We start from the raw sequence: 14,100 nt of genomic DNA, 5'->3' as shown, positions 1-14,100 counted from the left end.
CAAGTGAAAATTCTGCTTTTAAATACAGTCTATGTATAGCTATCACACTATTAAAATTATTTTCATTCATATACAAAACTATTTCTAGGATTGCATATATTTAGGATGACGCATATATGCAGTCATTGAAATAAAGCAAAAATTAATATAAAAAGGGGTTAACATAATGCTCGATTTTAAGGGTTAATTGTGTGAGTTAAGAAAAATAATTATATTTTTTAATTTCACGGAATTTACCGTTAGCTTTTTGCGTTTATAAAAATTTGGAAAAGCTTGCGGTTTCGGAAATATAAGGTGTCAAAAATTCAAATTTTACGAATTTCAAGAGGTGATAACTTGAGAGGGGGTGGAGATGGAAAAAAATTTTCTTCTAACAAAATGAACTATTTATTAATATCTAAAAGCTCCTAAAATTTCAAGGGTCTGGAAGAAAAACGACATCAAAAATTTGGAAAAAAAGGACTTTTAATAACGATAAATTTGAGCGGCCATTTTGTTTTTCTTAAGTTGAACTATAGTATACCGCGCAAGAGGAAGTAAGCCACTGCCTTTCTGCGTTTGCAAAATTTCAAAAGTGCTTATGGTTTCATTGCAACAAATATTTAAAAAAGGCCATTTTTAGAGTTTTGGGGGGGTATAACTTCTAGAGGGGGGGAGGTAGGTAAAAATTTTGTTCTACGGAAATAAGTTTCTAGTGAAGATCTATGTACGTATTAAATTTCAGCTTTCTATCTTCAAAGGTGTAGAAGTTTTGTAAACAGACACACGGACAGACGGACGGACGGACGGACGGACAGAGTGAAACTAATAAGCACTTTTTTCAAAAAATTTTTTGGAAAAGTGCTAAAAACTTAAATTAAGAAATACTAGTAAGTGTTTTGTGCATAAAACATTTTCATTCCGTTCCGATTCGAAAAGAAATATGCATGTACGTAAGTATTCAGTTGAAAACAAAATTTAAATTATTTAAAGTAAATTTTGTTTACGAAATCATATTTCTACGTAATAAACATTCGGATTCGGATATTGAATTCATCACCTGAAAAATACAATATTAAGCTGAACATTTAATACCAAAATACATTAAACAAGTAGTTGTTCATGCAATAATTTAAGTTGTTCAAATGTAATAGAAAGCAAAAAAAAATTTTCTGAGGGAAATAAAAAGTTGGTATTGTTGAGAGAACTAAAAAGTTAAGTATTGTCATTATTAAAAGGAAACCTATCCATTTAAAAAATTTAGATCTATATTACAATTTTTAATTTTTATAAGGAAAATATCACTAAATAATTTCGTTTTTCAAATAAATTATACTAACAAATAAAACTCAATCTCTGCAGAAATTTAGGGCATATATAAAATAAAAAGAAATGCAATTAAGAACGAAAACAATATTAGCAATTCTAGCCATTTTCGTCACTGTTTGACATAAGTACAAATTAAATGTCTTTCTTCCCTTATGTGTATGATGAAACTAATCTAGACTAAATTTGAACGTCTTATAGATATTTATTTACATATGTATATATGTATTTATGCAAAGTATCTAACTGTGCTATATATAAGTCTTTGAAACAAACGTATTTTTACGTTTTCATTATTCCACATTCGTAACGTTTATTCTGTTTTCTACTTAACTTAATAAGTCAAATATATTCATACATACACACAAATGTACTTTTCTAAGCACATTTATTTAATAATCATATAATTATGTATTTCTCACATACAATTTTTATTACAGATTACATTGCATACAATATGGAAGGACATCTGATAGCACCAAATTTTACATGTGGAGTTTTCGGCGGAAATGCGTTTCTTCATTCTAGGGAAGCTTATATAAACCTGAGCCGATTTGAATGAAATTTTATATGTACATATGTATATGAATTTACTTTGAAGATAAGACGATTTGATCAATGGATTGACTTTTGGAATATGTCAGGTCTACATATAAAGAGAAAAAATCAACCAATTTCCTTGAAATTTCATATTGGAATTTAAAGTGTGAAAACAAAAAATTTATAAATTTTTTAGGAATATGAGGACTGAAATTTTATTAGAAGACGATTTTGCATTTTTTACCATATCTATAAGGAACAAATTTCATGAAATTTATTAATTGGGTTTTGTTTGGTACCTGAAGTAACTGATGAACTTTTCAAAAAAATTCGGAAACCAAATTTAAATTTTTCTAGTTATGTTAAAAGCTTATTAATTTCCTTCAAATTTGAAAGATGTGCTTAAAAGGCCTTTTGTGCAACATTTTTGCTAAACTAGACAATACACCTTGTGGTCGATTACGTGCTGACCATATCAGATTTTTTAATTATTTTATGTTATGCTTTCAAAGTGTTATGTTTTTATATTCATAACAGATACTGTAACTAGTTTGTTGTAGTAAATACAAAATATTTTAAATAAAGTGCCGTATGTCTTTCAATTTTTATTATCTGCATTAGTGAATGTTAACTTAAGCTCTGAGTAGAAAAAAAAAATATAAAAAATAAAAGAAAAAAAATTTTCGGTAATTCATTCGAAACCGATTTGATTATCACACTCTTAAAAATTTTATTACCATTTCCTATGGTCGTTTTTGTTATAGAAAAACAAAAATTGTCACTATTCTGGTAGCAAGCCAGTCTTGTAAATCGAGCTATAAATTTGATAAGATTAAAGATAATTTTATTTTTTTTAAATTAAAGTTTTTCGTTTTGCCGTGCCTTATTTTTTCGGTTAGTTGCGTTCATTCTATAAACGTAAATTATGTGTAAGCCATTAATCTAGTTTTAAAATTAAAAATAAGAATAAATTAATGATAATTCTTTGCATAAATATAATTTCCAATATATTCCAAGAAATTTTTAGAATTCTTATACATATGCATGTATTAAATAAATATATTATAATTTAACTTATCACTGAATGTAGATCTGACTATTTAAAAAAAATAATCGCAACTGGCGTAAACGTTTCAAAACTTTACAATGCTTGCCTGTCAAAGTATTAAGGGAAGAAAGGTTACCGCATTTTCTTATACTACGTCCTCAAACATTTTTTTTTGGTTTTTTTCAGAAAGACATGGGATCTGTTTACGTATGTACATACGTCAATAGAAATACATAGATGCTTTCTTTCGATTAAATATATGTAATTACAAATTTTAATTTAAGGCTATATAGGAACGAATGAAAATAAGAAAATAAAAAAGACTTTGAAATCTTATTCAGTAAAATTTAATTTTTCATATTACACGATATCGCCTACACGATATTTTGTCAAATTTCCAATGGGGATCTTATTGGTATTTATTAATGTTGAAAATAATATCTAGACAAATTACAAAATGTCTGTGAAAATTTGTGTCTCTCATACGTTATGGCCAGTAAATCAATTTTAAATAATAATTAATCGAGAGATATTGTTATAATAAAAAAAAAATAGAATATTTTACAATTTCATCATAATATTGCGTTAACATAACAACTTAATTAACATGATAACGACAAGACATGATAATATTATTTAGCATATTTACAACAATGACAACAATAATATATTTATGCCCACTTGCTGTACGCATCTTTAGTAAACGTAATGATTTTTCATTATTTTGGTTTGTTTTATGCACAATTAATGTAATTATAAACAGCTACCTACAAAAAGAGTTATAAATTTTACCCAAATTTATCACTTATCTTTAATTGAAATCAATGAAGGAAAAACCCCGAAGTATTTAAAGGGTACGGTTGATGATTACTCATAATAATATAACAGCAACAGAGATTTGAAAAATAAAATATTACAGTCTTAACATATTGTGGAGCGCCCATATTGATAACCTATATCACGATCTCTTCGCCTATATTTTTCATAAACAGATAAAAAAATATGCAATAAAAGTATGACCTAATTTATTGTATGTAGAATTAAAATATTAATTTATGGCATATATTAGTAATAGAAATAATAAAATTATATGAACATTTTTTATTGAATTATATCTTCAAATAATACACAAAATTTAATACAATTATCATAGGTTTAACTTCTGATCATTAAAATTAGAAAATAGGAAATTACAAAATCATACTATTAGACAGTTGCTCATAAATAATTTGTGTTATAAATTTTCAAAGTAGAGTGTGATACTGTCTTTTAGGATTAAAAATTCAAAAATTTCTTCAAAATATGTAAGACTTTATGAACTGTAAATTTATGACGTGTATGACACTTCTTCAATAAATTTTGAAAGGCACGAGTTAAAATCTGCCCATACACATTTTTAATTTTTTACAATTAAAAGCAATTCCTTTAGCATGTTGACTCCATCACAACAATATTCTAGTATGTTAATTGAATATTAAGTGTGTTTTTTTTTTACATATATTGAAAACGCACAAGGTTCATAAAGGTTCTGGCCATGAGTTCAGTTTTTCTTTCCTCTTTCCTCATTTAAATAAAATTGTTAATTAAATAATTTTTTTTTTGTATAAAAAAATAAATTGAAAAATATTTTTCCAATAATTAATTTATTTCTTCATAAATTTTAAATATAAAAGGCCTGTACACAAGTATCGAAATTTCTAGATTATGAATTTTAACAACTATGTGAGTAAGTTTTTACATAGCGACTTTAGAGTCTTGATAGAATTATCTTTAGTTTAGTTTTGAATACTCTTAAGGTTGCATGTATTAACAAAAAATGCTTTAAGATTAATATAAATGTAATTTTTCTTTTTTTAATGTTTGAAGAAAATTTTTAAATTTATATGACACGTAACAGTCGGCCATATTCTCTTAGATGTATTATTTGATTTTAAAAAGTATTAAGGCTTACAATGTAAAATTTCAAATTTTAAAGTCGATATTAGTCTGAAAATTTTAAAGTTTTTAATGAGTATTCCATTAAAAGTTATAATTTCAGTTCAAATCTATAAGAATAGCACTTGAAATGCTTCAGTAAAATGTAGTTTCGGCTTCTTTTATATTTTCATTTTTTATCTTAATCTTATCAAATAACTGCCGCAGAGGGAGGGAGTCTTCAGTTATATTATAGAGGAGTGTTAAGTATTTGTAATTTGAGTGATTGTAAAAAATAATTAACAGACTAAATTAAAAAAATTTGGTATTTGAATATCTGCAGAACTTTTTTAATTATGATTTACCTAAACATTCATAAAAAAATTTTATTCACTTAGAATTTTGCGAAAAAATTATTTTACAAAATCTTATGTATTTTTAATTTTTCTATATTTGAAAATTTTCCAGATTTTTTTGAAACGAAATTTAAGATAAGTCAAAAAAATTTATAATTTATTTAAAACAAGGATTAATTAATTAAGAATGTACGTAAACAGTAATTTAATTAGAATATCGAAATTTTATGTCAGGCATCACGTATAGTAAAATAAATGTATGTATTTGGTACAAACAAAAATTGAAAATTCGAGAAAATTTTTTGAGTAACAAAATTAATTAATTAATTTGTGTGAATACAAGTATCACCTCATGACACCACATTATCATATTGTTATATTATTACTATATTGTGTTATAAGAATATAAGAGTATAATATGAGAAAGAGAGACCATTCCTACAAGCTAAATTTTTGTAGTTTTGTTATTATCAAATTTCTGTCTTTTTTTTCGAATTTTTAAGACTATAATCTTGTTTTCTACTTGATATCACAATATTTTTTTTTCTAATTTATTTATTGAATTTCAATTCAAGCTTCCGACTTCATAGTATAGTGCATACGTATTGCAGTTCAAGTCTGCCAATGGAAAATATTGTTTTTTTTATGTAGTCCAATAGAAAATCGTAGATTTTTAAATTTTTTTATTTTGCAATATTTTTTTCTTCTATTTAGCTTTATTTGAAAATAATTAGAATAGTATCAATCTCTCAATTTATTTCACTCCAGTCTCTACATTTCATCTTCCCCTAATTCCGTCTCTCCATCGTTTTCGCCCTCTATACCGCACTTCCAGTCGCTCTCGCTTTCACCAATTACATCCATATATACATATATTCTAAAAATTAATTTCAGCGCTCTTATAGTATCGGATCTTATTAATAAGGGATAATTGAAATACAATAGTGTGTACAATATTTGGGAAAGATTGGACATTTAAAAGTGATGTATAATTGAGTAACAGTATTTGAAACAAATAGACAAACTAGGGACTAGGGAAAGTTAAGAAAAACTTGGTATCAAAATAAAGAAAGAAAAGAATTATGGTATTGTTACAAATATTAGAGTGCCAGCATGCACTCTAATATTATATTAACAGTTTATTAAAATTCATGTTTTACAAAAATATTTTAAAACGCAAAGCTAAAATTAATTTTAATTAAATTAACACAAGGTAAGTATTATATTCTTATATAAACTACATACATATACTTCTTCTTATATTACAAACAGACATATAATTATATATTCCAGCTGCAATATACTAATTTTTTAATTTTGAAGAAAATAAACTCGTCCATTTTATCATGACATCACATAATATTTTCGGAAGAAATAGTCAATTTTGGAAGTTTTTATAAATGATAGTAGATTGTAATTTTTTATCATATACTTACTAATTTTTTTATACAAAGACTTTTTTTTAAAATTAGATAAAAAAAAAAACAAAAGTATGGTAAAAAAGTAATACACTGGAACGAAAATAAATTAAAATTAAATATTTTATTTTAAAATTTGTATTAATTTATACGGCAGAATTTTCTCCTAATAAAGGAGTGACATTTTTTTTGTATGAACCCTCAAAAGTGTTAAAATAAAGAATTTGTTTGTTTTTATAGTGAAACAGGGTCCAATCATGTCATTTTATTATTTAAAGTAATTTTATAAAAAAAAAAACGATAATAGTATATTGCAATCACAATTTTTAGGAAAATATGAATTTCTCATTAAAATTTAAATTTATACATACATATTTTAGTGAAAAATAAGGCGTAAAGCTATTTTAATTTTTCAAAATTATATCTTATATTTAATGTTCAAAACATAATCCTGCACAATCTTATAATCTCCAAAAATTTCCCGGGAAAAACAAAAATATAATGAATCTAAAGTTCTTTAGAACTGATTGCAGTTTGAAATTATAAAATAAATAGGAAAAAGTTCATATAGACCAAAAATTTGAAGAAAAACTTCACTGAAATCAAAACTTAAAAAATTCATAAAACCCATAATTTGTGCAGGAAGACAAAAAAGAATTTTATAAAAGTCTGACCCTGGACTTTACATTTCAATATTAACCGATCTGTTATTTGTGACAAATTTGCGTAATATTTTATTTGTTTTTCAAATTGAGAGATCCAAATCGATGAATGCTAATTAACTATGTAAAAATTTTTGGTTTATTATAATTTTTTCTTAAAAGTTGTTATTTAAAAAGAAATATTTTACGAAAATAATTTTTAGTTTTTATGTTGAATACACTGAAATATTGATCGAACATATTAGTTTTACAACTTGAACTCAAATATGCAATATTGATTGCTTAAAATAAAATAAATTTCGAACCAATTAGATTCAAATTATGTAGCTTATTTTTATTACGATGCAATGCCAACTCATGTGGATTACGCATTGCAAAAATTAATAACAAATTCGACGCTACTGCTTTCCGCTTAATGGAAAAAAATATTTTAAACATAAAAAAATTCAACGTAATATAAATAAATAACAAATTACAATATCAACTCTTAACTCTCCCAAAATGTTCGAAAAATATAAAATTACTGATAACAATTGTATTCCTTGTAGTTTATGTACATAGTTCTTTCAAAAATGTTTTCAAATAGTTACATACATATGTATGTATGTACATAACTTGTATGTACATATGCATACGTATACATTATAGTCGAGAGTGATTTGGATTTGTTATGTATAATATTCTGATACATAATGTAATCAATTCATTGTCCTCGGTGTTCTTGGTCAGAGTAAGATAGAATAAGAGTTTAGGAGATATTCTTATTAGATTCTATTATCTATAGATCTTATGGGTACTGTATAGATCCCATAAGAATACATACGTCAACGTGTCAATTCGTCAGCTGTGAACTGTCACTCTCTCTTAGGGTCCAGGCCTGTATTTCTGTCAGCCGTGATACATATGAATATGTACGTAATATGTACATATGTATACCGACAACATGACTTTTGTAAAAATTAATTAACAATTTGTATAGAAAAAACGTAATTTCAGTGTCCTTCCGTATTTTACTAAATTAAAGCAGTTTTCCAATTAATTAAAAGTAGATTTTTGTTGTTTTTTTTCAATAAAACTATATACATACATATGTATGTATATACATATTAAAATGCTGATATTTACATAAAATATTTTTAAGCTCCTATCATCTTAAATATAAACTTCGCGAGTTTTTATGATAATAATAACGAATTTGATATTAAACGGTCAGACGTTTATATGCTAGTATGATCTTTTTCAGTGCTAATTTAATGTTAATTTAAATGTTTTTAACTAAAGCACGGCCTTAAGAAACACTTCGTTAACGAGTGGCTTTTGACAGCAGCTATTAAAAATCTTTAAATTTTGATGAATGTGAAATATATTTGTACGTAGAAATTAAAACAGGAACTACTAATTAATTCCCGCAAAATATGGTGACTTTCATATTGTAAAAAAAATAATCTTGAAGCCGCCTTTAAACTTGAGCTTGTTATTTTTATTTATTCATAAACAGCTGTTCTTATTTTATTAAACCTGACGTTTAATACCAATTTTACTCCCAATATTCTGTTTCAATCAGTATTGTCAGCTTTACTTCACATTTAACCTAAAAATTCAGTTTGAGGCGGTACAGAAATAACATTTACCACATTTGTTAAATATTTAACAAATAGAAAAATTTTAATAAATTTTACATTCAGTGGCAGTACTGCTTAAATAAAATTTATAAAAAGCATCGAGAAATTTTTCGAGACGCTCTCTGCTTTTTTCTGCGTATTCAAAATATGGAAGCCAGGGATATTGATATTACCACATGATTTAATAGTAATTCCTAAATACATACTTATGTAAGTTTTTTTTTTAAACTTGTGAATAAGACTCTGTTGTGGCAGTGTTGTAATTTAAATATAATATAGTGAAAAAAGCTCGATAATAAAATTAATTTTTATATTACCAGACTTAGGACAACAAAAATTTTGTAATAATAACTTAACAGATGGCGGTAAAAACTGTAAAATGAAAATACATCATTAAAAAATTCGTTACTAGATGGAAAAGAATAGTAATGCTGAATATTATGTACATACATCAAGAATAAGAATTGAATAACACGCAGATTATGCCAAAAATATTGTGGAAAAACTTTTTTAAGTTCTGAAAAGTAAGCTTTATAGAAATAGATTTATTATAGAATATATAAATGATTAAAGTATAACATGCCATACTCTAAAATAAATACAACTTTAACATTCGCTATTATCGCTTTAAACAGACGTGACGTATTTTTGATTCACATTTTCTTATTTTAGCAGTTTTAAAAAGAGCAAACTTTCAAAAAGAAAATTCATGAACTTATGAAAGTTAGTTCTTAGGGAACAGATAGACATCAATTTTTAGTTTTGCAATTACTGCTTGATTGTCTAAGCAACTAATCAAGTTTATAAAAAATTGAAAAAACTATATAAACTTTTAGAATGCAAAGCGTTTAGTACAAGGGTGCAACCGTTTTGCAACTGTTTTATTACTTATTTGAATTGTATTCCACAGATTTAAGCACGCACACATGCAACTGTATGATCGCATGCAATTAAGCAATCAAACAGTTTGTAATTTTTTACTAATTAAAGCATTCGATTTCAATTGACGCAATAATTTAGCTTCTTAATTTTAAAAATTGCATGTCTACCTGGCCTGACTTTTTCTGAATGTTTAAAATTTTTACAAGGCTTGTAAAGTAAAATTAATAGTTTTTAAAAAATTTTAACCACAAAGCTGTCAAAATATATGCATTTCTTGGTTATGTCAAAAGGTTGTGTTATTCAAAAAACTTGTTTATATTTTTTTTTAAATGGAGTTTTTTTTTCGTTTGCAACAAGAGCGACGTCACATTTTTTTCTTTTTAAAGTTTTTTAAATTTTATAACCGACGTGATATATTATTTTCGATGCCAATAAAACAGAAAATATGCAATTATATGTGCTTGCTTAATTTTTTTTTTTAATTTCTATACCTGCTGTCTTATGTGAGTAACCTTTATTTTGTTATTGTTTTTTTTTGTTGAAATAATTGAAAATTAATCATCTATAGTAATTATTTGTAAATTCCAAAACTTATCTGTAAATTACAAAGTGAAAACTTATATCAAATTGATTTATTAATCAAATTTCTTTTACCTTTCAATTTTTGACGTTTCACAAACTCTCACAGCAAACGCGTGTTTACCCGACTTTTTTTCACGATTTTATGTGATAAAAACTTTTCTGTTTCTGGATCTCTAACATTATAATACTTGTATTTTCTTAGGAACTTAAAGTATTTAAAAATATTTTCCGTTTGTGTTTGTCAAGTTTTATTAAGAAATTGAAATTGTGCAGAATAACACAAATTTTGAAGAAATCAATGGTTTTGTCAGATTAATTTAGCCATTTATTTCTATAGCTTGGCAATGCTAATTTTGAAAAAATTTAACTGTCAAAACAAATATATTTTTTTTTGAGTTTTATGTTGTCTGCATTTTGCGCTGATAAAAGAAAAAAGTTTAAAAAAAATAATTGTCGTAAATATTTAATTTAAAAACTGAATTTATCTTATTTGGATAATTTTTTTTAAAAATGTCTTATCAATTATATAGAAATACAACTCTGGGGAATACTTTGCAAGAAAGTTTAGATGAATTAATTCAGGTGAGTAAATTTAGATCCGGTTAGGAATAGGAATTGGCTCAACTTGTTGCATTACAAACTTTAATTTGTAAAAGATTTATTCAAAAATTAACAAAGAAGAAATTATTGGTTTAATTTCTGTTTTAGTATGGACAAATTACCCCAGCTCTTGCAATTAGAGTTTTGTTGCAGTTTGATAAGTGTATTAATACAGCCCTATCACAGCGCGTTAAAGCAAGAGTTACTTTCAAGGCTAGCAAATTGAATACATACAGATTTTGTGATAATGTTTGGACTCTGATGCTAAATGATGTTGAATTTCGTGAAGTACATGAATTTGCGAAGGTTGATAAAGTTAAAATTGTAGCCTGCGATGGAAAAAGTAGTAAGTTATCTATTACATTTCTTTTCTTTTGATAGGTAAATAAGCAAGAAATTAATAAAAGGGATGGTTGATGTAATAATATAAAAGATATAAAGACACATAAATATGCATATATTTTGCATATATATGCATATGCATATATATTTACAGAATCAACAAGGATTTATATATATATATGTACATAATTCTATAATTTCTAATTTTCACTAAAAGTCAGAATATCTTTACATATGTAGAAAGTATAATTTTAATGCACATGTACTATATGTATTTATTATTTCAAATTTATGTTTTAAATTTCGAAGAAAATTTCAAAATTTGAATACAGAAGTAGGAGGTATTAATGCTAATTCAAAATCAACTAATTTATGGTTTCATATATGTATGGAACCTTAACTGTGTAGCTGTTACCACTTATCAAATAATTTTCAAAAATTTGAAAATTATTTACACTTAATTACATATGTAGATTCAAATGTAAATAAAAAACGCTATGTAATATTTTCCTTTTCAAAATGACCCTGACTTTTACATGGATTTTCATTTTTTAACTATAAATCTTTGAATAATAACTTATCTTTTGGTAATTTATCAAAATAGCTGTGCCAATATAATTGGAAAAAAGTGTAACTTAATTAAGGTGTATTAGAAATGTTACAGTATTAGAAAATCTGAATGTATGTATTTAGTATCTATATATGCTATTTCTGTTTGTTGTTTAATATTTTATTTAATAGTTTAAAATAACCAACTTATCAAAGCTTATTTTTTAGATGCATTTAATGTGGATGATATTGAAAAGCGGTAAACCATGCTGAGAAATTCTACAAGAATTAAAATGAGCTTAACTGAGACTTTCTTAAAACTTTAATCAGCAAATAAAATTTTTCCCTTATTTCTCCAACTTTAATTTTAATTCGAATTCTACCTTATTTCTTTTAACACAAATACAAGACACTAAGAACTTTCTATTTAAAACGTTTAAATTTAGGAAATTAAATATTAAACAGAACTAAAGGTTTCCATTTCAATGAAAATGTTTTGTTTCGCTATTATAATATTTTTATTTGTTTAATTTGTTTAGAATTAGTCTTCACTAAAATATCTAAAAGAAATAAAATTTTATAGTCATTAAGAATCGTGTACCATTATATTTAAACTGTAATTATGTAAAACAAAATACAAATACAAAATATTCTAAATAGTAAATACCGTTAGTTGGAAGGTGTTATTTATTATAAAATTGTATATTAATATTTGAAAAAAAGAAGAAAACAAAAACTAATGTAAAAATAAAGCCAAAAAAAAATGAAAGGAAAGTAAATAAAATACATTCAATTTGGTAGCTGAACTCAAATTTTGTTTTACTATACATGTTTATAAATAGTAACTATATATCTAAAGGACTTGATTTATTGATAACCTCTATAGTACTTTTGTAACTATGAAAAAGAGTGTTAAAGTGATATGATGTTATAAGTCTCATTGTTGGTAACTCTGAACCGTTTTTATTTAATAATGGAATCAAAATTTTATATTACAAATTTATTGGAGGCAAAAAACAGCATTACATAATGGTAAAATAAAACAAATTAATAGTTTATGGCTTTATGCTATCGGAAGTGTAATAAAATCGAAGGAAAACATGTTTAAAATAATTTTTAAATTTTGTTCTGATATGTCTAACATCAAGTAGAGAAGTATGTATTTTGTATTTAAGAAATGTACGATAAATTGAAATAAATTGACTAATGAGCTAATTTGTGTTTTGGAACCTCTTGAGATTTTCGTCACGTTCAATTAAGGGTAGGATGTCAAGAGTTCTACGACCCGTAGGTTGATTATAAGTGTTAAGATTTTATATGTTTATTCCAAGACCCTTCAAAATATTACTATTGTATATGAATTGATTAAGTTATAAAAAAGAGGTAAAATGGATTTTGAAATAACCTGGTTAAAAAGAGCGAAGAAGCACACAACTGACTTAAAATTAAATAAATTTTGAGACATATTTTCGATTTCTTTGTCAGGTACACACTTTTGAGTGCACATAATATTTTCGGTAAATTTGGAAAAGCTATGTAAATATATTGGCATAACTAAACATCCATTCTATATATTTATACTAATTTTGCACAAAAGTGTTTTGATTTGTAATTGAAATGATTAATTTATCAATGAATTATTTATTAATAAAAAAAGTATTAGAATTTTATTTTTATTCTTATGTTTTTTAACGCATAGCTTTTATGTTTTGGGACCACATATAAAATAATATTCATTGCATTTTTGTAACTATAATTTTCAATTAAATTTTTGGAAAAGTCCGTTTTGAATTGATTATAATGTATGTATAAAATATATAAAGAACATTTACGTAATAAAAACATAATATGTATAACAAGTTAAATTTAGTAATACTTTATTATTAAAAGTTGGATACCAGGAATACGTATTTTATTTTATTGGTAAGTATGTCAAATTTTAAAACAGATATGGGTTTTTTCTTATGGATACAATATTGAATATCGTAATAGAACGGTCTATGTATATACATGCATACTATGTGGAAGCACAAAGCAATACATATCTCATTTAGTATATACTTATATTTGTAAGTCTGTAGTGGGATATAAAAAATTACTTTTAATTTAAATTATAATTTAAACAATTTCAATCGTTATAAATGTTAGATATTTCGAATGAAAATAAAATTTCGAAATTACATGTATACAGTATATTTGTAATATCTTCATATAAGTAATTAATTATTATTATTTTTGAATTGAAATGTAAATTATCTATGTCCTATCACGTTCTAAACA

General features: G+C 24.9%; 1 protein-coding gene across 1 annotated transcript; it reads left to right on the top strand.

Annotated features, from left to right (window-relative positions):
* The first annotated feature begins 10,730 nt into the window (after positions 1-10,730).
* LOC129611504 (transcription initiation factor IIA subunit 2) lies at positions 10,731-12,866 on the top strand. The gene is made up of 3 exons (XM_055524684.1): positions 10,731-10,911; positions 11,038-11,275; positions 12,049-12,866. Exons 1-3 carry the CDS (start codon positions 10,840-10,842, stop codon positions 12,081-12,083), a joined length of 345 nt encoding a protein of 114 aa, XP_055380659.1. The 5' UTR covers positions 10,731-10,839; the 3' UTR covers positions 12,084-12,866.
* The last annotated feature ends 1,234 nt before the right edge of the window (positions 12,867-14,100 follow it).

This window comes from Condylostylus longicornis, unplaced genomic scaffold (genome assembly GCF_029603195.1).
Source record: "Condylostylus longicornis isolate FDR11 unplaced genomic scaffold, ASM2960319v2 ptg000004l, whole genome shotgun sequence".
In the NCBI taxonomy this organism is placed as follows: domain Eukaryota; kingdom Metazoa; phylum Arthropoda; class Insecta; order Diptera; family Dolichopodidae; genus Condylostylus; species Condylostylus longicornis.
This window is presented reverse-complemented; position numbering and strand designations above follow the sequence as displayed.